General features: G+C 38.0%; 1 protein-coding gene across 2 annotated transcripts in view; it reads left to right on the plus strand.

The window, feature by feature from the left end:
• The window catches only part of CHST11 (carbohydrate sulfotransferase 11), an 86,943-nt gene that overhangs the window by 42,444 nt on the left and 19,196 nt on the right, over window positions 1-25,303 (plus strand). For both annotated transcript variants that reach the window (XM_053463192.1, XM_053463193.1), the window contains exon 2: window positions 3,446-3,531. In XM_053463192.1, coding sequence (XP_053319167.1) covers window positions 3,446-3,531 — 86 coding nt within the window. The remainder of the gene's footprint in view (window positions 1-3,445; window positions 3,532-25,303) is intronic.

The following is a 25,303-nucleotide window of genomic DNA, read 5'->3' on the forward strand; positions in this document are numbered from 1 at the left end:
TGTTATAATACTGAACCAATAAAGCAGGGTCCATGTCGTTAAACAGAACGATCTAATGTGTGTTTAGGGTGTGTCATATAATCAGCTTCACTTACACTAATGTGCCAGATCCAATTACGAAATTAAATAAAACCTAGAAAGTTTTGGAGCAGATCAACAGTTGACTTTCTAAGAGAGAAATGGGAACTCCTAGCATTTTTTTGTTTTAGCAGTATTAGGTTAAAAATATTGAGTTTTTTTATCATGTCATCTTATCCCAGTCTACTAGCACACATGAACACGTATTATACTATATGCTGTGCTGCGGAAAACCCACAAGAAGAATGCAGCCCTGACTACAGTACTGCTCTGTGTCATTAACCATACGAGTTAAAGCATGGACAAAGGGACATTTTAGAGCACGGGGATAGCACATGGTGATTACATGTAACAGCTCAGTAATATAATAATATGCTTCCAGCCACTTAATTCAGTTTTTAATTTCTCCCTCCCAACATGTGATTTTGTAAAGATGGTTACTTTGTTTAGTATTCTTTCTGGGATGAGGTTTTTTTGATCTGATGTGACTGCTTCTGAAAACTGGAACAGCCTGTATTTGTAATGAAACGCTAGCATTCACTGGTGATGGACGAGCATATTTTTTTATCTCTGTAATATTAAACTATATAAAAACAACCCACTTGTCAGGTTGGATTTGAATTCCAAGTAAATTATGTTTTAAGCCACAGCCTAATGTGTTCATAGCAGTCTCATTGGCAGACAGGGGCACCAGACGCTCTTGCCAAAATATATGACTCACCAGCCTAAACACCCTCTTTTCATTCATGCCTCACCTATTAGAGGCAGCATGTATCACAATGTCTCTATAATGTTAGCTCATTTGCTCACCTATATCGAGTAGATTCACTCAGGTCAGAATTGAAGTGTCCCCAATATTTGATAACTTGAACTGTGAGCTGCTTAGTGCATTCGTTAACGTACAGAGTGCTCACAGCCATCTGATTTACACCTGTAAGATACCGGACTGGGCGCTCATAGGCAACTGATGTGAAAGTACATCGTCCGCAGCCAAGGAGCCAGGTTCTTTCAAATGGACCACTAATAAAGCATCCCATATGTATTTGGTAGATTTAATGCTCGATGTACAGTATCCAGTCCTGCCCAAAGGATTTTTACAGAAGCCCCATAACGACCCAACCGGTGTGTAAATGCTGCATAAATTCCTAATTACTATTGATGGCCTAATGTTTACGGGAATTACAAGTAAAACACACCACAGCGGTTCAGAGCAGAGATTCTCCCCATTGCCAGCCTTCTCTTGCCGTACGGTGACTAACAAATGCCTTAAATGTTCAAGGTAATCATACATGATCTGTAACCTTGAGGATCCCACCGGAGGGATATGGGGTTGGGCAGGGTGGACATGCTGTAGCTTCTTGCATTTTGCAAATCGCTTTATTTAAATGCAGTTTGTATTAATACACTTTTAGGATTGTGTCAGCAGTTACTCTTTATTTTCCTAGAAGGCCGTAACTATGCCTTGGTGATTTGAGCCTGGCATATCATTTACAGTATCCTCCCTGAAACTCCGGTGAAGTTATGGCTAATTACCACTGATTCCCTGCAGGTTTATACCCGAGAGGTTACTGCACTTTCTTCTTTCTGTCACTCTTTATGAAACACTTTATAAAGAGCTTAATGGACCTGTCCTTTTCTCTTCATTGTCTTATTTTCCCTCTTCTCTTAGTCCTCCTCCAAAGCAAGCTGTCATTATTCTGCATTATAAGTACATTATGTTGGCCGTTCTGACAGGACCGACGCTGAGCTGAAAAATATAGTATAGTCATTACATTACAGAAAAATAGTGCTAAGCAATTAAGATCATGAGCACAGTCTATATCCTAAATATTTTGCTGCTTCCTTCACCTATTATGTATTTTTTTTAAACATAATAAAGGTCATGTGCCTTCTGATACCATTGCCTTTATTTGTTTCTAACCCCGAAGCCAGGTCGCTGCTATTATGTTATCTGCATCACATCTTATGAGTCCCTTGCTGTTATTAAGTTTGTTGTAAGGATCAGTCCAATATGTGGCCATTTTTGACAGGTTTTTCATCTCTTTCTGGCATTGATAGAAGTTGACAAATGAGTTGCTTGCGTGAATTTGATAAATGATAACTAGATAAAAAAGCGAAATGAATCCTAAATGGAATCGGATGAAAGCAGACAAGTTACTGGACTATTACTCCTAGCTTACTCTACACGCAAGTGTTTCTGAGCACTAATGTTGGCTGCGATGGGATCAAGTCAAGTCCGTGAGGAGCGTAGACCTTACCGTACTGATACTCAGTATTATTATTGTTAAATTCTATGTCAAAAAATCCTAAAACGATCCTAACGATACCTGTTCTCTAGGATAAACAGTCCTCGTATGTAGTGTAGACCATTGTTGGTGGTCCACTGACTACATACATATAGAATAAATCAAGTACTGTCACTTGGATATTGCAAGGTTCTGTTGAAATTGTTCACATGTGTCTTTGTAGATGGCGTGCACCATATACTTCGCCATTCATCTATGATAGACACACACTGAGTACAGTGACAGAATCAGGCCAAGGTAAAACACGGGAGGTTTCCAGGCTTCACTAATGTTTATTTGCGTTATAAAATTTTCATCTATGCCCGCGGAATGTATAATGCATGTGTCCCATTTTGTTTGGTGGTTGATATAAACTATAGAACACGAAATGAAAGGAAGCAACTGTTATCCATTTTAACATATGGTAATCCTTCTATTTATGATTTACAAAGTGTAATCCAGTGTGTTTTGTTGTGGGTTATATAAATTCAGTGTGTGTGACGGTCTATACCGTCTTCCTGGAATATGGTGAGGCGCGTGAGATAGTTTGTGGTTTCTATTTCCACAGTCGCCCTCAGCGTATCTCCATTCACTTTGTATTGTGGTACAAACAATTAAATAAAAGTAACACAATAGCTAGATCTTTTATATTACATTTTATGTGGTAGTTTTATTGCCAACAGATGTTTCTCATTTTAGGCACTTAGTATTTTTTTTTTTTAATATTCCTCTTATTTTCCTTATTAGCCGAACAGCAGCTTCATAGCTTCATAGCTGTATGTGAAAGTGTGAACCTGATGAACTCTTTTACAGCTTTAGACTATAATGCTGTGAAACAATGTTGTGTGATACCTTCTTGCTGTCCCAAAAGTTCTTGTTTTTAGGGGGAAATTGGCATTTTATTTTTGTTTGAATAAGCAGTTTTACAAATGATTTTGCTCTTGAAGCTCAGATGGTGGAAGCAAACAGAATAATGTATATTTACATGCATATGGTTTCGAGATTTGTATCTGCTTTGTTTAATGTATTCATGTATGCTGTCATTGGATTGTTTACTCAAATTGATTTTATTTATTTTGCAGTAATGCACAGAAACCCATTTGGAATGGACATCTGTTGTCGGAAGGGGTCTCGAAGTCCATTGCAAGAGCTCTACAATCCAACACAGGTCTGTGTGTTATATGCTGTGTTTTTGTCATTTACACCAGACTAGGGATGACTAAGAGGCCTTGTCTCTTTAAGGGCAGCGGCTGCCAAATGATCTACGGCCGCACTCTACAGCCTACGGCCGCACTCTACAGCCTACGGCCTGAATATTCCCACACCTAAGCGGTTTATAAAGACGATCATTGCAAAACAGTTCAATTAAAAACTTTGCATAGTAGTATTTACTATGCTGTGCTAATTGAAAATTTCTGGGTATTTGCTCCCCATTGTGCGCTTTGGGTTTAAACTGCCCCTAAACATGACCTCGTGTCTTTATTATATTGTTATTGTGTTTTTTCCAGTTAATTGTATACTTTGATGAAAGATTTAGCAAAGATGTAACCTGCCCACCCCCCAAAAAAAAATCACAGCTGTAGGATAGATTGGCATTATTATGCTCCATGAGACAAGCTGCATGTTATGCGCAGAGCTATATTTTCTCATCCGCATGCTGATTCTTATCCTCCTGTGGTTTTAGTATCTATTACCCTTATCAATTAACACTTAATTAGTTCAGTCTCAATTCATTAGGTCTCTGTTGCAGTCTTAAGAGAAGCCGACATCACACTCCAGATCAAACATTTATAGCCTTGACACATGCCTTTCATTCATGCTTCACAGCATAGGCTTACTGTTGTGAGGGGTCAACTTGCTGCTTAAACGCTAAATTTATTTTTTAATGTGGTTGAATTTGACTCATCTTAAAAAAATTTCTCCTTTTTTAAACAGTACATATGCAATAGAAACCAAAATCAGTTCTAAGTTTCGTTTTGATTTAACAGAATTTTGTGATTTTGGCAATCGATAGTTCTTCAGCTTGATTATGCAGACTATGGCTAAGGATCATGAGGTTATAATTCCGGACTTGTTTTCAAGCAGTGTAGTATATCTAATCTAGACCTGTATTTGCTCGATTATAAGACAAGGTTTTTTTCAGAGCAAATCGGGGTCATCTTATAATCAGACCTCAAATAGGTCTGACTATGAGACTAAGATCCAGATCCCCCGCAGCGCTGCAGGGGACCTGGATCCTCCTGTCTGGTAACCCCCCCCAAACTTACCGGTGCTTCTGATTCCCTGGTGTGTAGTCGGGGCAGCGTGTAGATGTCTATGCGATTTGCCATTAGCAGCAGGGGTTGTCTGCCTCCATCGCGCAGACACTCCATGGCTGTCAGAGAGGAGAGTTCCCCATACAACTGCATTGAATTCAGCGCAGACACCCCCTGCTGCTAACGGCACCTCCTTCCGGCTGCAGGGGTAGTTGCCTATGCGAATCGCGTAGACGTCTACAGGCTGCCTAGACTACACATCAAGGAGTCAGAAGCACCGGTAAGTTTTGGGGGTGTTAAATGGGGGGCATAAGGCATTTCTGTAGGCAGAGTGCTCTATGATATGCCTTTAAACCCCTTAATGCCACTCTGCCTCCAGAAATGCCTTTTAACCTTCTATACACCACTCTGCCTCCTGAAATGCTTTATACCCCTATATGGCACTATGCCCCGTGATATGCCTTTTAACGCCCTAAATGCCAGAGTGGCACATAGGTGGTCAAAAGTCATATCATGGGGCACAGTGGCATTTAGAGAGTTAAAAGGCATATCATGGGGCACAGTGGCATTTAGAGGGTTAAAAGGCATATTATGGGGCACAGTGGCATATAGGGGGTATAAGGCATTTCTGGGACAGAGTGGCAAGCCTGGGGGCAGATGTGCATAACTGGGGGGCAGGTTGGAAAATAAAGGGAAACAAAAACCAAAAAACAATTTTCCTCAATCATAGCTTTTATTAAAAAAATTGTTTACATGAATTAACATTTACTGGTAAAACTTTTTTCCTATAGGGTCGTCTTATATTCAGGCTTTTTCTTTTTTTCTAAATTAACATTCAGATTTGGGGGGGGTCGTCTTATAATCGAGCGAATACGGTATATTTCCAGGTTAGGTCACATCTAAGATGGCCATCTAAGCACTGCTTTTCTCATCCTGCTGCTGTTAATCGACTTACATCCCCCTCTTTGAAATATCAAAGTCGTTATCCTACCTTTTCGTGAGGCTACAGCCAATTTCCTATAACTGCATAGTCTGATATAAGCCCTCAGAAGTCCATTTTGGAAATCTGGGCCAGCTTCACAGTAGAAACAGATTGTACTGTACCAAGGAAAAGACAATTGCACGGATTTACAGCCACAACAATTTTTTTCTCCCCTGCAACAACAGCATCTCCCCTCCATTAAAATTGCACTATGATGTTTCATGCCTTTATTGGATTCGTCGATGCTCGGAGGACTTAAAGGGAAATTGCTATCAAACAAGGAGGCTGTGCATTGCAGTTACATTTTGCAATGTAATAAATAGCACAGTGTTACTTATGTAGGTGTCCAGAGTAGTCATCACAAAGATATTTAAGGGAAACAATTTGTGAATTTAACAAACGATGTGGTACCTTGATGTGTTCTCATCAAACAACCCATTCTAGTCCAAGGTGTATACTGTATGTATATGGTGATAAAGCTGTAATTCTGGATCCAAAAGGTAGAAGAAATCACCTCATTTTAAATTTTCAAGATAGGTTCCTACAATATCTAAAAACGGGATTTTATGGGATACAGTTTAGATTCTAAAACATCCTGTTCCTAGACGGCATACCATCTTCTCTTACCTGTTTCCTCCCTTCCTCCTGCTTTGACACACTATCAGATTCCCTTTGCTTTTCTTATTTTTGTCTCTGTAGTGCAAAACCTCTTTGTGTTTCTGCATTGAAGTGCCCAAATTGCCTTGTGTCTAGAAAATTCCCTTTCACAAACCATGATTACTTTTTACATGGTGCAGGTTAAAGGTAAATTTCAATTGGCTAAATCACATTTTTTGTACATAGCATGGGAAACCGCAAACAAACACCCATCTGGTATATTCCTTCCTTTAACACGGTTTATATTATCATTACTGTTGAATTCACCAGTTCTTCTTAAAAGAAAAGAACTTGAGTAAATAGATGTACGATGAAGAATTACATTTGGCCAATAATTATCATTACATAGTATCTTCTTCTTGTTTTAAGCAGTTGAAATTGTTTTAGGTAGTAACAATTGATCTATGTCAATTAGTTACCATGTAAGCTCAATAATGTGACATGAGAAGTAAAGTCAGGCCATACTTCAGAAATAATTTAGCTGTTTTCCACTAACTCACTATGATCCAAGGCTTTAGAGGTCACCAGTGTATCTGTTAAACTATCAGGCTGCAGATTTGTATCTGGCATCACAGATAATGGTTATTTCCTATAGCCCTTAAATACTTTTATTTATTTATACTGGTTTTAAAGAAGAAAGTAATCATAAGAACAATGAAATTGTCCAGTATAATTGTGCACACATTTGAATATGTAATTGGCTTTATTTTATTTTTTTAACTATTATTTTTTTTCATTAACATTTCCAGAATGCATGATAATACAAATTCCTTAGGGATTGCAGAAAGCATTTCTTAGACTAGTTCCATTTCTGCATGCCCTATAACTGTGTCCAAATGTTTCTGGATCCGAAAATTACCCCATGCAGGGGTTTCAACAAGCAATAACCAACGTTTCTTGTTCTAACGTTTCTTGTAACACAAACATTTATATACCTTGGCACATAGCATCCCCACCCCCAAGTTCTATCATAGCTGTCCAGCATCTCCCCCATCAGTCTGTCCTCTACAATCATTTAAGAAGGTAATACAATAGGATTTTTTCCTGAAGCGTTTGATATCGGAACCATGATGTGTGTTGAAATGCCTTGTTGATCAGCATCTTGGTACTCTAGTCTAGACTATTGACATATTGGTGCTCCAAGTGATGTTTTACGCCTATCCCAAATGACTGGAATTGTCTTTATCTTTACTTAATGAAAACATTCTTTTGTAAGATTGGCAGAATGTACAATGCCTTCTGCATGTCCTCTTCCATTCTCACTTTACTTATCATAACTGGGTAGTAGTAATAAAGCAGATATCCATTTTTACTTTCTGCTGCCACTAAATACTTTTTATATTGTTTCACTTTGTTTCAGTCAAACAAGAAAACTTGTTCTATTCATTGTACTATAACATCAAAATACAATCAAAGTGATGAATAGGTACAAAATCTAGCCAGGTATTTTGTATCATTCCATTTACTCGTTTATACAAAACATGTTTTTAAGAATAAAGGCAAAGGTACATAATTGCTATTCTGTGTACAGAGTTTTGTACAGTTTTTATTATACATAGAGGATACTAAATAAACATCTTTTTTTCCATAGGTCTTCATTTGCTTTTTTTTCTTCTTTATTTTTGTCTTCAGAAATTACAGCCATCCATTGTGTGTCAGTTGTATGAATAGCAAACTGCAGCTGCTGTAGTAGAACTTGAAAGGGTCACTTGAGATCTTCCTACATTCCTAGGAATGTGCTAAACACTAATTATACTCTTTTTTTTGCGGAAATTTGGTGCCTTTTTATCTTAATAGAACAGAAGGAATTGGCAAATTATAAAGGTTTAGGAAAGAAAAATAGGACAAAGAACCGTCTTAAACCGTGAGCAATTTTCACCAACAAAGGGAGGATGAGTCAATTGAATACAATTATCTAATGTAGCCATTTCCGAAAACCATGTAGGGTGCTCATCATAATCCCAAATGCTGGAATTTATACAAAATACAAGGACATTTTTTATTTAGTTGGTTTTTTTTAAGTTAATTTGGAAATAGATTATTTAGTGTAACTAGCTCTTTTTTGTGCGAGTGAAAGTGTGGCCAATTACTGATTTCAATTTGCTTGTGATCTTCTCTGCTGACCTCTCGGCGGGGCTCCACCTTGGTTGACAGGAAGGGTTCTACTGTTGGAGACATTTGCTGACACCTTTGTTGTATTTGTTCTAATTAAATGGCCTGGGGGCGTCACAAACAGAAACAGGACATAATAGATGTGACAAGTAATAGCATGGAAGCAGGCGTGCAAAGGAAAGATAAGCTCATTTATCAAGAGTCCTTTCTCTCCTTTCACTTGTCATATCTGTTTCCCTGCTACAGATGCTTCCACTTCACCTGTTAAACTCCTTTGTTTACATAGTATTTCTGTAGCATCATTTCGTGCACAGCCAGTGATAACGCAAAGAGGGCTCTCAGTACGTGAGACATTTGTCATTTTGCCAAAAGCTATTAGTGTATGTGAAGAGAATCAATATTATCCAGCACATGTGCAAAATTATATATTATATAAAATATACACACTATATGGACAACAGTATTGGGACACCTTACCATTACACCAACAGGGACTTTTATGGCATCACATTCTAAATACAGACATTAATATGTAGTTGGTCCAACCTTTGCAGCTATATCAGCTTCCGCTTTTCTTGGAAGGCTTTCTACAAGATTTTTGAGTGTTTCTGTGGGAATTTCTACCCATTCATCAAGTAGAGCATTTGTGAGGTCAGGCACTGATGTCGGATAAGAAGGCCTGGCTCAGCAATATCCGTTCCAGTTCATCTCAAAGGTGTTTGATGGGGTTGAGCTCAGGGCTCTGTGTGGGCCAGTCAAATTCTTCCACACCAAACTTAACATCCAACCATGTCTTTATGGACCTTGCTTTGTGCACTGGAGCACAGTCATGCTGGAATAGAAAAGGGCTTTCCCCAAACTGTTCCCACAAAGTTGGAAGCATAGCATTGTCCAAAATGGCTTGGTATGCTGAAGGGGACATACCTTTACCACAATTCTTTCTCCTATTGAATTTTTCTGACGTGTATGGGAAGATGTAGTTGTCATCTTTCCTAATCATTTAGATAAAACCTTGCATGTCTTGTGTTTTCAGACTTGCTTTGTGCCTGTCCCAAAAAATGCCACCCATGTGTTAGCCTCTACCATTTCATTTTTTGTTTATCCACTACCCTGTTAGTGAATAATGTAATCTAAAGAAAGTCTTGTAGGCATAGCAAACTCTATGATATGAAAGTTTGACTGTCTTATTGTTCATCAAACCCACCTTGTAATTCTCTTCTGATTACAGTTGCTAAATACATGAATGCACAGTTAAGTAATGTGCAGAGAAAGGAAGAGAGTGTTCAGTTTCCCAAGACAGAATGTGACTCAGTAGGTGGAAAATCAGTCCATTTAATACCCAGCATGTTCAGCACAATTTTAAGGTTGAATTTCACAGAAGCAATGAAGCAAAACAAAGTCCTAGGTATTCTGTGTCCCTTTGATAATATCTCGATGCTAGTCCGTTATCACTGTAATGGTTCAGCTTTCCACCAGCCCATTATTATAGCGTAGGTAATAAATCAGACCCATGAGTATTGTATAGGAGGAAGCTGCGTTTCTCTCAGCCTCAGGTCATCTATACACTGGCATCATACCAGGCAGGCTTTTAAAGATTTACTGTTTAGAAATCTAAGCATTCTTTTAGATGCCGTGATTACATATTTTACATTTTGTAAAGCCGGCTAACAGACTTTATTTTCCTGGCCGTCACTTCAAAGTTTGGCCTATCTTTTTATGTTGATTGTCAAAAGCATTACGCACACATCATTCTAGACTAATTGTATTTTAATTTTAGGTTCGTATGGGAATCATCAATTCATTTTTTTTTCTTTTTGGTCTTCCCCATTATATATCTTAATATTATTGGCTATTTTCAACAAATTTGCTATTTTCACAAATTGAAAAAGGTCAGCAGTCTCCTGAATCCTGCTCTGATCAGGGCATATCAAATGCTTCTGCGGTCCAGGGGCCACCAAGGATTCTGTTCTTCAATGGGGAATGGTGAGGAAATTTAAATAACTACATTAAGCAAATATCTTACGTGTAAGTGAATATCCTACAATGTGATAGACTGTTCTGTTGTTTCAGGACTGTCTTTTCATGATTCTCATAGCGGTTGAGTATTCCTTACTACGACTGGCACTATTACCTATTTGTAGGTAGTCACAAGGGACCAGATTTATTTTTCAATAAAAAGTAAAATAAAAGAAGAGCTAGTAGCCTTTATCTTCTAGCTTTCAGATAGATTATCATTTTACTGCATATATTTATACTTATCTATTACATTTAATGTATTCTTGCTATATACACCTACAGTAAAATCACTAAAAACACTGAAATGTTAACACAGATGCATCAAGATATATATATTTCGTAGTACCTACCTCAGGGGGGATTCTAGATAGCGGCAGTATATTTTTCCATTTCCCTTTTTGGTGATTTCACTAGCGCACACAAGCTAAATTTCAGAAAAAATACCTTCAAATCTGTATATTTAAGAGAATGTTTTATCGTTGACATTACATCAGATCCTGAAGAGTATTTTTCTTGCTTAGATCAGCTTATATACTAGTCTTTTAGATGCAAAAAACCCAAAATAAGGTCATTTAGGACAGCTTTTTTTTGCTTCTTTGTTGTCAGCCAGGAAAGCCTGAATTCCATGCCAAGACATAAAAATATCACATCTTTTTTGTTACAATATTACTAATGTGTCATATAAAGTGTGATCGGAGGGTGTTGCCAATTAATATGTAAAATCATTCTGTTTGATTCCGCTGCTAAAGTTGTCCACCCTCTGTCACCTTCTGGTATGAGAAGACATGTGTAGCTTGAAAGAAAGAAGAGAAGGATGAGATGTGATAAAAACCTTTAAATACATGAAGGGATTTAACACAGTACAGGAGGGACATTTATTTCAAAGGAGACATGTTACATGAGTCACAGACTGGAGGGTCAGAGATGTAATGTAAGGCAGATTTGCTTTACTGAGATGGTGTTAGATAAAGGGAACAGCCTCCCGTTAGGAGTGGTAGATGCTAACGCAGAGATGGAGTTTAAACCTGCATGGGATTTTTCAGTCTCTACATCAGGAAAAACAGGACTAGATCAGCCAAATGGTTTCTGGCTTCTGTAATGTTCTATGTTTCTATGAGGCATGTTAGAAAAATCTAGAGCTTTTCCATGACTGTGAAGGGTGCCAAGAAACATTGCATATTTTTGGTGAAGTCTCACTAAATTTTATTGTTTAGTTTTCTTCAAAAACCATTGGCAGCCTGAAAGCTCTAAACTTGTTCATTATTCTTTCATCCCAATACAACAGCATTCTTTTCTACTTTTAATTATTGTCATTTTATATACTGTTTATCTGTACTTTCAATCAAGTAAATACACCACTTGTTATATGATAAGAACAAATAGTAATTATACGCTGAAAATCACCCATTTTGTCAGGTTCTAATTTTCTCTCTTTAAATTATTTACATCAAAAGTATCTGTTGTTCTAAAACTTCAAAATTATATGAAATGTTAACATAACAACAAACAGCAAGTTTTTTTTTGCTATTCTTGCTTCATGATTATTGATATGAAATTGGTTATTCTCAATGTGCATCTTCAGGTTTATCCCATTGAGTTATACTGAAGGGGTGCGATGGGATTCCAGGTGTTGTCTGCCTGTTTCCTGAACTCTTTTCATCCTCCTTTCTTATTCTTTGATGAGATGATTGCTTGTAAGACAACTAGCAATTACTGTTCTTTCTAGAGCACGGGTGCACATTTAAAGATTACGATGCTGGGAGGTATGCCGCAGACTGATTAGATGCTGTGCACCATTCTAGCTTATTTTTAGTAAGTGGCTTAAAATGTGCAAAATGTGAAATTTTACATGTCTTATTATATGTGCGGTCTTCTACTACTCAGTTCATTAAACCACGTAATCTGCTGAATGCCTTGATTACCTGGATTCTGATTACCCAAGCGTTATGGTCTACTTTTGTGAAATCTCACAGAAATATGGAATGTTTCTTATAGTTACAGGGAAGCTTCATAAACTGATATTCCATAATATGGACTTTATCTTATATCCCCTTTGTTAATGCATTGTGTAGAAACCTGCAGCCAACACCCTACCCCCCCCAGGCTATTTTTATTGCAGGAGATGTGTTCAGAATTAAACTATAAATTAACTTTAACTATTTAAATAGAAATTACATTAAATATCTACATCCAAGTGTCATTATGTTCCGATTAACTCTTTGAGGTCTTAACATTTAGAAACAAATCCATTCATTTATATACAATTGCTCCCACCAGTGAGATAAGGTATGTTTAGATACTATACAGGCTCTGTTTTATTTACATATTTGTTTATTAATTGTATACAAATTATTAGATTTTTAGGAGGATAAGGGAACCTTGCATATCCTACCTCCTATAATCACAACACGCAGCCTATTGGTACCAAATTTCATTTTGAAGGTCATGGTATTCTCTAAATTTAGCCTATTATAAATGTCCTCGGAAGCCATTCTTTTCCATCTGTAGTATGATATACGTAATATCACTATACTGTATGTTAAATGTATGTTTTATTTTCTTTCTATTTATGGTTCATAAATACAGCCTTTAATTTTGTAGGCAGTTTGCTAACTCAAGCAGGCAAATATGCGGCTTGCAGGCATCCCAACAGTGAAATGAATATTCATGTTTTAATACACTTAAAGTCATCACCACAGACAGAGTTTTATCAAAGTCAATATTATTTTACAAATTTCAGCCCAGTGGTGTTAAGACCTAAGGCATTATGCATTGGCAGGCATAAGGAAATAATTAAAAAGGTAAAATGTTGGAATTAAGATGGAGTACTGTTTGCCTTCAGTCTAAAATAAATGATATTCAGATACGCTTTGTACAGTAAAAATATAAATTACATTTTGTTCTTAAGACACTCTGGTGTCTCATGCAGCCTTACCAATGAAGAATACATATGAAATAAGTACTTTAATGTGTATTCTTCAATATGTTAAAAATATTAATTTTAACGTGCCTTTGGGTCCTGTTTTTATGCCTCCAAAGAAAATAATAGAATATAAATGGCTTCATCCGATGCACTCTCTCTCCCATACACGTGAGTTCAATGTGAATGAAATAAAGCCAACCTATTGTTATAATGTATGTTAATGCTTTGAGAAAAGTATAAACTGTCAATACCCTAAAGTGTCCTAAGTAGTAATTACAAGTTTTGTGTGTTCTGTGTACACACGCAGTTCTACAGCAATACATCAAGGCTGTAATTAAAGGAACACACTTGAGTTGCCTAAGCGAACATGTCGAAAATATGCATCAAATAATGAAATCTAATTTTCTAAATATTAAGCCCGGCTCAAATTGCATTAGAAATAGACAGCAAATCTTTTATTTTAATTAACAGATCCAATAAACTTGTTTTCAAATGATAAAGCTGTATCCTCAAACTTTGCAACGTCTTGCTCGTTATGTGAAAATTAGGTGGGTACAACCTCTGACAGGCTCCATATTAACCTTACAGTATTTTAAAGATTCCCATTATGTTTACAGCACGTGGATACTGATTCTAAACATTTCAGATGTAATATCAGCAGGGCATATACTTTGTACGGCACCATCCTTCTTCCTAGGTCAACCATCTTTAAGGTTTATTTTTTTTACAAAATTACATAACAAGATACATTTTTCTGAGTTTGTTTCATGTGAGACTAAGCATTTTTAGCCTTGCTTCTATGCCGAGGAAGGAATAGTATGCTTTGCCGTAATACATATTCATCAGATAACGTGACTGAATGCGGGGCCTTCTGGGCACATTCTAGCCATTCAAGCCATTATAAATAAAAGTACTGTGGACTTAACGCTCAGTGTTATTGTTCAGGAGCCGTGAAACAGAGCACCGAGAAACATGGCAGCAAATAGTAGTTATATAATTATAGGGGGAAATGTGTGTCTATCACATATACAGTTATTCATATACACGGATACACCGGATGCCTGTGATTTTAATATATATAAAATATTAGTTGAGAAATCCAATAGACGCTTATAAACCGAATTAGCATGGACTGATGTCATGTGTGTCAGCGTTTCAATTTCTTGTGTGGTAGGAAGTGATTCTCTCCTGTTGGGGGCTGGGGAATTGTGATAACCAACCATATCTAGCAATCGAATGCACGACAAATGATTGTAATACAGAGTCCGGCATGTGATTCGCAGCATTGTGTAAAAGAAACAATTTGCACAGGGCAATTGGCTATTACCCAGGTGAGCAGACGCGCACACAATCTCATTTAGATATTAACAAGAACAAATTTGCAGACAGGTGGAACAAATTAGTGCAATTAGACATCATTTCTGTATGCGGTATTCAAAGTGCATTAGCACATCTGCTTCTAAAAATGTTTCAGGGGTTTTTTTTAAATGGTAACATTACTGAGTCAGACACAAATATCTCATTAACTCCCTTTCATTTCTGAAATGTTTAGAGAAGCATTAGCAATGCTGATCTATACGAACCTGAGCATGAGGAATAGACGATCTAGTGATAAAACCCCAAAACATGGGTGCTCCGCTGTATGGTGCTCCATTGATGCTTCATCAATGCTGGCTTTCTAAGACAAGGCACCAGGCCTCCTGTTCTTGGCCGGTCACACTTCACCACGTGCAATTAGGTTTCTTCTTTGATTCCCCATGCCCATCGACTAGCACACACTTATGTGTAGCTGGGTTATGGGGTAAGACATTTTTAGAAATGAACTCACTTGCCAGGTGTTCCCCAAAGAGGACAAGACACTGCTAGACATCAACCCTGTGCTCCATTCCTATTGATGCATGACTGGGAACCCTGGACAAATCCCATATTGCTTACTGGCTGTAACTGTTGTTATGTATCCACAACATATGTTTTGTGGTGCAACTTTCCACTGAATCCTAAAACAATAACTAATATACATAATTATTAATATACGGATCACATTTTTGAATTCTGTATACAGCTTTTTTTTTTTCTTTGCGTCTGTATTATTTTTCTTTCTTGCTTTTGGCATGTCACTTATACTTTACGCTTATCTGAATGCATCCGTAAACCCAAATAAAAAAAAAAACAGTGCAAATTTGATGATTATAATAATAAAAAATCTTACCACTTCCTCACTACATCATAGGAACCCTGAAACAGGATTATGAGTAATTCGGAGTAATGATAAAATGTGTATTTGTTCTGGGGTTCCATGTGCATTAATACCAGCCCTGTAGGAAATTCAGTTTCTTGGCAGGGATTCTGTCAAGTTACTGTCAGTTGGAAGTGGACTGTTGATGAGTTGGCATTAAGTCTGCCAGTCAGGTTTGTCATGCAAGTGGGTGGTTGAGTCTTAATTAAGTTGGCAGCCAAGCTTGCAGTGAAATCAATTATCTCTTATTATTGAGTCGCTCACTTCCTACTTTGTATAGGTGGAGTCCCTTTTTTAACTGGACTATCTATTAGAATTTCTGGGAATAGAAGAGATGCCATGTTTTCCATAGTAATTCTCTGTGAGTTTGCACACTATTTTGAACTGAAGCTGCGTTGGTATTTGACTTTTTCTTGGTAAATACATTTTTCAGCTAATTCAGCCAGGTCCGTCAGGTAATGTGAGTCCTTTGCCCACTGGACAATCTTGAAGCTTAGTGAATAGACCTTGAGTATGCGCGATCTAGCTCATCAAGTTTCCAAGATGTATGAATAGAAGATGAAATGTTAACTCAATATATTGACATGCCTACAGACAGCAGCCTGAGGGTTGCAGTTAACCATAGTTTACCAGAAGAACAAGAAATAAATATTTTCCTCAGTAATACATTACGGTATACAACACTGTAGTTAGATCTTAACTAAAAAGATATTTACTAGAAGATCCATGGATGCGCATAGGATATATTTCAAAGACTAGCTATTGTTTGCAATTGCTTTGAGTCATTAAATCAATCATTTTAGTGTATGTAAAAGGCAAATAGCTTTGGGCAGTAAAGAAAGAATTAAGTATTTTCTGTTTAACATGATGTTAACAGAACAATTGCTTAGAGGATACAGCTGGAGCAGTATTTCCCTACAGCATTCCCTTTCCCTTTTGTTCTTATTAGAGACAGCATCTGACTGTACTCTGTGCTGATTTTTAGGCAACATTTAGAGAACGTCTTTCGGCTGTGTGGTTTGTTAGAAAGAGGGCAACTGGAGCCTTTACTGCGCCTGGAGCAGTGTCATACTAATGCTACAAATTCAGCATGTTTCCTCTAAAATCATACACGTAATCGCATTTTAAGTCCTCTGTGTTTTTATGCTCAGGTAACGTGCCGCCAGGCATATCCAGCCACACGTTGCAGCCCCGAATCTGCCCTGGAGGGGCAGATCAGGTGAGTGTGTGGCACAGCTGGCCACCGGCCCACTAGGCATTTGCTTGGTGTGCCAGATAGCCAGTCCGGGCCTGGCTACAGCATTTCAGTACCCTGATATTCTGCGGTGCTTTTCAATGGGCAAACAGGAACAATTGACGGGTTGTTGTGGTTCTGGCGCTCCATGCTTCCTTGCTTCCTCACTTCTGTCTCATATCCCTTGTATTTCATTGTAAACTTGTCAGTGACAGTGATATGTACAAGTTGGTAATGTATTAAGTCTTTCTATTTCCTCAAGCTGGTAAAAACTGTAACTGCCCTGGGGTATATGGCCGCTGGGCTATGCATAGCTCCAAATAGCTCCGTTGGCTAATGTGGTTACAGAAATGTTGAGTGTTAATATATGAATATAATTAATAGATCTTATTAAGGTAAATAAAGCATGCTTGCGGGCAGCTACTTTAACAACGTTTCTATATAAACAAATCGTATAATGCGCTCTTGTTCAGCTTTTTTTGTATTTGACATCCTGCTGTGTAATATGCCCTTTACCCAAATAAGAAAATCACTATTCCATCAGCACACCCGCCAGGGTCATGTTTATGAAATAAAACTTGGCAAATGCTTGTAAGGTCAACCAGGGGAGATCTTTAAGTGCTTCTAGCATATAGTAAATGGCTTACAAGTTTCACATAAGTAGCCGATAAGATTAGGAATCACTCTATAGGTTATTTGTTTGTTTGTTTTTTTACTTTAGTGTTCAATGTGAAGTTCTCCTGGGGGACCTTTTACTCTTCCAAAAATCCATATGCCATTAATATTAAAACTCTTCTATACAACATCAAATCATACAGAAGAAAGATCCAAACATAATGCAATATGGAGCAACATGAAAAATACAATCAAGGCAAACAAAGCATGGGTTTTTAAGCGTGCCTTTGTAGTTTTATCTATTGTTATTTGGAAACTTTCAAATGCTAAACTACTGCTGCTCTTATACAGTTTCAGATTTCCAGTTCAAAGGGAACTGGTTAAGAAAGCGTTGGGACTCACCAAAGGGAATCCTTTAGTAAGCAAAGAAGCCAAAGATTAAATAGTCTCAAAGGATGTTCTCTGTGTTGAACTTTAGGTGTTCTTTTGCTGTAGAATCTTGGGCTCTGTCTTTCCTAATGTCTCATAAATTATACCCTGTAACTGTATATTCCTCATTCTAGGCAGCTTAAGATAACATTGCTTCATTTTGCTTAGCGGTAAAATAAATATGATCCTTTGATTGATGCACCAGGCAGCTACCCATACCTCCATCCTGCTGCTGTATGACACTGTGGCTTTGTTACAAGCGGAGCAGATCTGAAGAGTTATTCTTTGTTGAATATAATCACTGAATGTTTCATAGAGAAATGGAGAACACATAGCAAGCATTGTAATAAATATAATATACGGGTATGTTACTCTCCAAATATGCCACAGTTTAGTAGAAAATGATTATGTCTGCACAGTGTAACATAAGTTCAAGATGAATTTATTTGTGTAAAGGAAAGAAAACGGCTAAAAGAGAAGGAAACCGAAAAAGGCGTAAAACAAATTATTTAGTCACCGATTTTTTTCTCTCTCAATCCATTCCCTTTTTTTTGTGTTTCTTCCACCATTCCATCCATTACTCTTATCTGCCCCACCTGTTATTTATCTCCTGCCCATCTGTAGGGGTATTGCATACATGTAAATTATACAATGACTTTAGAATGGGATTGAGAATTCACATTCTTAAAGCCGATACTACGCCTTATGTTAGCGATACCATATAAGATAATCAATGTACATTCCCTCCACGCATTAAGAAGGCTTCGTTCTTGACTTCTACACTTTTGGGTCAAAACGGACCACTATTCCATATGATGGCCTTCAAACTAGTTTTCTGTAAGGGATATAGAGTCAAGGATATACAAAGTTGTGCAGTACTGGTGTAACGTATTCAGATATTTTTACATTATGAGCTGTAAGTGTAACCTCTGCTATGAAAGAAGCTGTTGGCTCTATATTTATTACAAGGTGTTTCATTTCTGTCATATCCTTCTCTTACATTGGTTGTATAAAGGTGTAATAAAAATAAAGAGCTAAATGTAGAGATAAAAAGGTTGTTTAGCCTGTGATGTATTCTACATCCTGGTAATGCTTTGCTACTGACAAACTCTTATGTTTTACTCTCTAATTTATAATAAGGTGGGTTCATATTCTACACATATACAAACTATCATGACCTACAAATCAAGTTTTCCTGAAACTTTAGTTGTAAACTAAGCGTACGTATTATATATATGATTTTAAGGTATCATGGAATCATGATAAATGCTCCAATCACGTTGACAAAGTCACATTTCCCTTGTTCTGTATGAAAACCTGCATTTCCAAGCTGGCCGCTGATTGCATACCTAACCTCTACCCCCTCTGCCAAGATTCATTACATCCCAAACTGCGCTGGCGCTGGCACAAAGCAGAATGGCTGCCTCTCAGGTTTTATGTAACATTCATTAGCGTAAAATTGTAGTTGACGGCTTCTAGAGTTCTGCTCCATACAGCATCAGTCTCTCGTATCAGGTAACTGCTCTAAATACAGAATCGCTACATTGCTATACAGAACCTAATCTTTAAAAATGTCTGAAAACCAAGACATGTGTAAAACATACATATTCTTTCTTGCAGTACTGCAACTTTAAGGAAAGAAAATAAGTATACATGTGTGTATGTATGTGTGTATGTATATGTATATGTATGTGTATATAATACACACATCACCCAAGCCTACAAAGGTTAAATATAAGTAGAGTTTGCAGTTAAGTGATGTGTATAATGTACCTTATCATAATACCATGTAATTGAGCATGTTAAAGCCCTCAATGGATCATTATGTTTGTACAGTTCACTTGAGAGCATACAAATACACTTCCATTTACAGATTCCATATGTGAGAACTTTAAATTAATAGGCAAAGCGTGTCTGCTTTGGCTTAAAGGAACATTTGGCATTCAGAAGAGCCTGAAGCAACATAAAGACAGCCTTTATCCCTCTCGTGCATAGCTCGAGGAGCAGAGATTGAAAGAGTAGCAGAAACAGAGCCAATTTGTTAACTTTTGGTACATTTCCATAGTGACAGTCTAGAAACTTTCAACAGAGATGTATACTGTTAAGGAGCTGGATAGTAAGTTGCTTAATGCCTTGCCACCACAAAAGTTAAATGCTTTACATTGTGTTACCTGGGACGGTTTGCACAGATCATCGTGGAGTGCAGAAATGTACCTTCCCAACACCACAATATAGACTCACACAAGGATAGAGTCTCGGTGGAATTACCAGATGGGTATTCTCTTTGCTGCAACAAAATGATGTTGATAAGCTTATATTCATAAGCATATACCAGTGCTTTATATCAGCCAACACAATAGCATGACCAATCATTGACACATCATTAGCTTTTTGGAGGATCTGAATAAATATTACATTACATGTATATATATATATATATATATATATATATATATATAGCCAGCAGATTCCATAGTGCTGTTACAATAAGAGGGGGTGATAATAAATGATTGTTCAAAGTGACATAACACACGTTAACACATACTGGTACTAAGTGAAGGGAGAACTCTGAATAAGCTATGGAGTACAGTTGTGCCTTTCTTGGTTTGTTTTGCCCTACCATTTGTGCGTTTTACTTTATGATCTGAGCCACACAAATGTAATATGCTGTGCTTTTAATGTCCGACCGAAGCCCCCGCAATGTTTGTGTATTACTGTAACATTAAATGAATATGTGACTAGACCAAAACTCTAGGAAATTTCTAAGAATGTAACACTACTGGCGTCCATCTCTTGTGTGCCAGAGTTTCATCTTTAATTACCATGACATATTGTAATTTAGTATTTCTATAAATTATGAGTTGTTCTCTTTGATGGGCACATGTATGGCTTATTTTAAGAAACAACAATCATATTTAAAAATAAAGTTAGACCAGTGCTGTAATTTAACGTTTCTATAAACCATGGACTTTGAAAATCTCAGTCTCCTTTCTACCTTGTCTACTTAAATTGCAGGGAATGACTTGAGATGGGATTATATATATATATGTATATATATATACATACTTCATATCTTTATTTCTGGCTAGCATTGCCCAACCTTGGTACGGTTTACTAAAAAATATGAGGTATTAATATATATATATATATATATATATATATATATATATATATATTCTCTCTCTGTCAGTACAGGCCCCGGCAGTATCCATAATGTGCTGTCGGGTACTCACCGCCGGTGCCCGTACTGTTCGAGAGAGAAGGCAGACAGCAGCAGTAAATAATACAATTTTTGTTGTAAAGTAGAAAAATGTATGGGAAGTAATACAGAATTTTTTTTGCTTAAAATAACAATTGTGTAATCCTTTTCATATAAGTAAGGTTTCGCTAATTGTTTTGTTAAATGTGAAAAATACATTTAAAGTCACTTTAATCATTACTTCTCTCAAAACTGAATTGGAGATTTGTTCCGTATAACATTTTAAGTTGCCATATTCTCCTTTATCTTTAGCAGGGCCGGCCTTTGGGGTGTGCGACCTGTGCGACCGCACAGGGCGCCACACTCCAGGGGGCGCCGCCGCGGGGTCCGCCGCCGCCGCAGTGCGGTCCGACGCCACTGCCGCCGCGGGGTCCGCCGCAGCGCGGTCCGACGCCCCTGCCGCCGCGGGGTCCGCTGCCGCCAGTATGGGGGCACCCGGCACCCCTCCAGAGACGGACAGTAATGTCCGCCGCTGGAGGAGCAGGCTCGCAAGGGAGCAGTATCGGAGGTCTTTAACAGACCTCCGATACCGCTCCCTTGTAATCCCCGCGGCAACAGCTGCTGTGCGCCGGGGTTTGCTGTCAGATCCCGGCGCACAGCACTGAAGCCGCGCCCACCGGTCTCCGTGCCCTCTGACCCGGAAGAAGAGAAGACAGAAGAACTAAGAAGAAGAGCGAAGAGGAGGCAAAGAAACTGAAAGAGGAAAGGTAGGAAAGCATAGAGTGACAGTGAGAGTGGATTGGTGTATATGTGTGGATTAGTATATATGTGTGGTTTGGTAAATATGTGTGCTTTGGTATATATGTGTGGTTTGGTATATGTGTGGATTAGTATATATGTGTGGTTTGGTGTATATGTGTGGATTGGTGTATGTGTGGATTGGTGTATATGTGTGGTTTGGTGTATATGTGTGGTTTGGTGTATATGTGTGGATTGGTGTATATGTGTGGATTGGTATATATGTGTGGATTGGTGTATATGTGTGGATTGGTATATATGTGTGGATTGGTGTATATGTGTGGTTTGGTATATATGTGTGGATTGGTGTATATGTGTGGATTGGTATGCGTGTGGATTGGTATATATGTGTGGATTGGTATATATGTGTGGATTGGTGTATATGTGTGGTTTGGTATATATGTGTGGATTGGTGTATATGTGTGGATTGGTATGCGTGTGGATTGGTGTATATGTGTGGATTGGTGTATATGTGTGGATTGGTGTATACGTGTGTGGATTGGTATGCGTGTGGATTGGTATGCGTGTGGATTGGTGTATATGTGTGGATTGGTGTATATGTGTGGATTGGTATATATGTGTGGATTGGTGTATATGTGTGGATTGGTATATGTGTGGATTGGTATATGTGTGGATTGGTATGTGTGTGTGGATTGGTGTATATATGTGGATTGGTGTATATGTGTGGAGTGGATTGGTGTATATGTGTGGATTGGTGTATATGTGTGGAGTGGATTGGTGTATATGTGTGGATTGGTGTATATGTGTGGATTGGTGTATATGTGTGGATTGGTATATATGTGTGGATTGGTGTATATGTGTGGATTGGTATATGTGTGGATTGGTATGTGTGTGTGGATTGGTGTATATATGTGGATTGGTGTATATGTGTGGAGTGGATTGGTGTATATGTGTGGATTGGTGTATATGTGTGGAGTGGATTGGTGTATATGTGTGGATTGGTGTATATGTGTGGATTGGTGTATGTGTGTGGATTGGTGTGTATGTGTGTGGATTGGTGTGTATGTGTGTGGATTGGTGTATATGTGTGGAGTGGATTGGTGTATATGTGTGGATTGGTGTATATGTGTGGATTGGTGTATGTGTGTGGATTGGTGTATGTGTGTGGATTGGTATATATGTGTGGATTGGTGTATATGTGTGGATTGGTGTATGTGTGTGGATTGGTAAGTGTGTGAGAGTGATGGGTGTTATGCTGTACCATTTCCAATGTATTTTTCATTATATAATTATGCTCTAAAGTACATCATAACTCCCATCACTCTATACTGTTCCATACAGTGGCAGAGCTGGGAGGCAGAGGCCTTGCACCCTCACCGCAGGACTTCTGAAAGGTAAGTGAACTTCAAAGAGGGAGAGGGTAGATAGTTAGGAGGGGGTAGATAGGGAGAATGGAGTGAGACGGGGTACATAGGGCAATCATACTCCTATCATGCCAAGTAGTCTACGAGTACATCCTGGAATCTGCGGGCATGATAAGAGTGTGATTGCTGTTAATCATATATATATATATATATATATATATATATATATATATATAAATATTGTTATTTAATTGTTTTGTTATGTGTTATGGTGTGGGGGGGTCATATTCGGTTTCGGCCAGGTAAATGCTGCACTTTTGGTTTCAGTCCAGAATTCGTTTCGGTGCATCCCTACTACTAAGCCAGACAATGAAGTGGTAGGCCTACACCACATCAATGTTTGGCGTAGTATATAGTGATTGGGGTTTTGTTACAAGTTTTGATTCCTTTCTTTTTTTGGGATGGGGGGGCGCCAGACGAGTAGTCCGCACAGGGCGCCAGAACACCTAAGGCCGGCTCTGATCTTAAGTCAGTGCCTTGTACTCACATTAGGAAAAATACCTCTGTTGGACTGTAGACCAGAGTGTATTATTTTTGTTTAGATTTAATGGGTTTCATTTTCGCCATCAATTTAAATTTACAGGTGAGAAAACCATCGGTAATCTCTGACAATTCCGTGACACGTCGAGCGCCAGACAAATAGCCATACATTTAGAACAGTATACTGTTCATTCAGAGGATTTTAAGAACACACATTCCGTGAAACCACACAGAGTAAATGACATTCTGAAAACAAACCGGTCCTTCATTCTGCTCACAAAGGACATTGTATTTTTTAAACAAATTAATGTGCTATTATGTGTTTAATAAAAAACCATTGAAAATGCTTCACGCAAACCGCTTAGCCCTGTTGCTAAAATATAGTTTGTGGTAAAAGGTTCATATACTGCACATTTCGGAAGTTAGGAGCCAATATAAAGTTTGCTGGCCCGGTGGAATTTGAGTAAATTATGACAAGTTTACTATAAGAAAGGAATTCCCTGTTTAGAGTAACTTTGGCTTGCGGTTACGCTAAAAATAGAGCTCAGGCTCTGTTTTTGGAGTGTTTTTATATCTTTTTTTTTCTTATTTTTAATCAAAATGTATAGTCATTATATGAATGCTTGCATTTCTAACAGACGTCACAATGGTACATGTAATTATTAATGTACTGCTATACTGGCTATATTTGTTATCATAATTAGCTGTCTGGATCCAGCCCTGTAACTGAGTAACACAGAGACATTTGATTTAAAAGCAGTATGGTTGATTCAGATTCACAGCTGATTTGATAATTGCCAAAAAAAAGTTTGCTGCCTCTTAATGTGAACACTGACTGCCTTTAAACTGAATTGGATCTCTTCCAACTTCACTGTAAAGTTTATGGTGAACTCACTAGATTGCCAATTGGGGCTTAGAAAGGATAGATTTTAAAAGTCATGACAGATTTATCTAATTTTATGTGATGACTGCAGCACCAGAAGTGCAGCTGAGCTTCAGTTGGCCAAATCCGTATCCAAGACTTATAAAAGGTAGATTGTGGCAGATCCTTCAGCAAATAGCCCAATGACCATACTTGAGAACTCTCTGGGTTATACCCGGAGCGTCTGAGATCACTGTCCTCTCGCTCATGGTAAGTGTATTGTGTTCAGACCAAACCCTTTCCCTGCCCAATTCCCCTTCTCCACTTAATTATATTTGGGGCTAACCATGCCCCCCCCCCATGGTTAACCCTTCTACCAGCACAACTGACCACTCATACATGCACAGCTAGCCCTGCCACCTCAGTAATCCAGGCTCCTGGTAGCCTGCCATGTGAAGTTCTCAGCTCTACCAAAGACTTCCATAATCTTTTAGACGGACACTGATACCCTGGTACAGACACCTCATCTACCCCTGTTATCCATGTAATGGAGGCATACTATTATTGTTTAATTTAGCTACATACTGTTTACATTTTAAGGATTATGTAAAATAGTAGATTGTGTAAATCAGAAGTCTGTGGAGCCCCCAATGCAAAAACATTTTCGGTTTTATCACCTTATTAACCTAAACTGTTCACTAGCTTTTTGATCTATCTGTTCCTTCCTTATAACGTTGTGGGGTTCCCGTTCTTCCCT

The sequence above is a fragment of the Spea bombifrons genome, chromosome 4, assembly GCF_027358695.1.
Source record: "Spea bombifrons isolate aSpeBom1 chromosome 4, aSpeBom1.2.pri, whole genome shotgun sequence".
NCBI lineage: Eukaryota > Metazoa > Chordata > Amphibia > Anura > Pelobatidae > Spea > Spea bombifrons.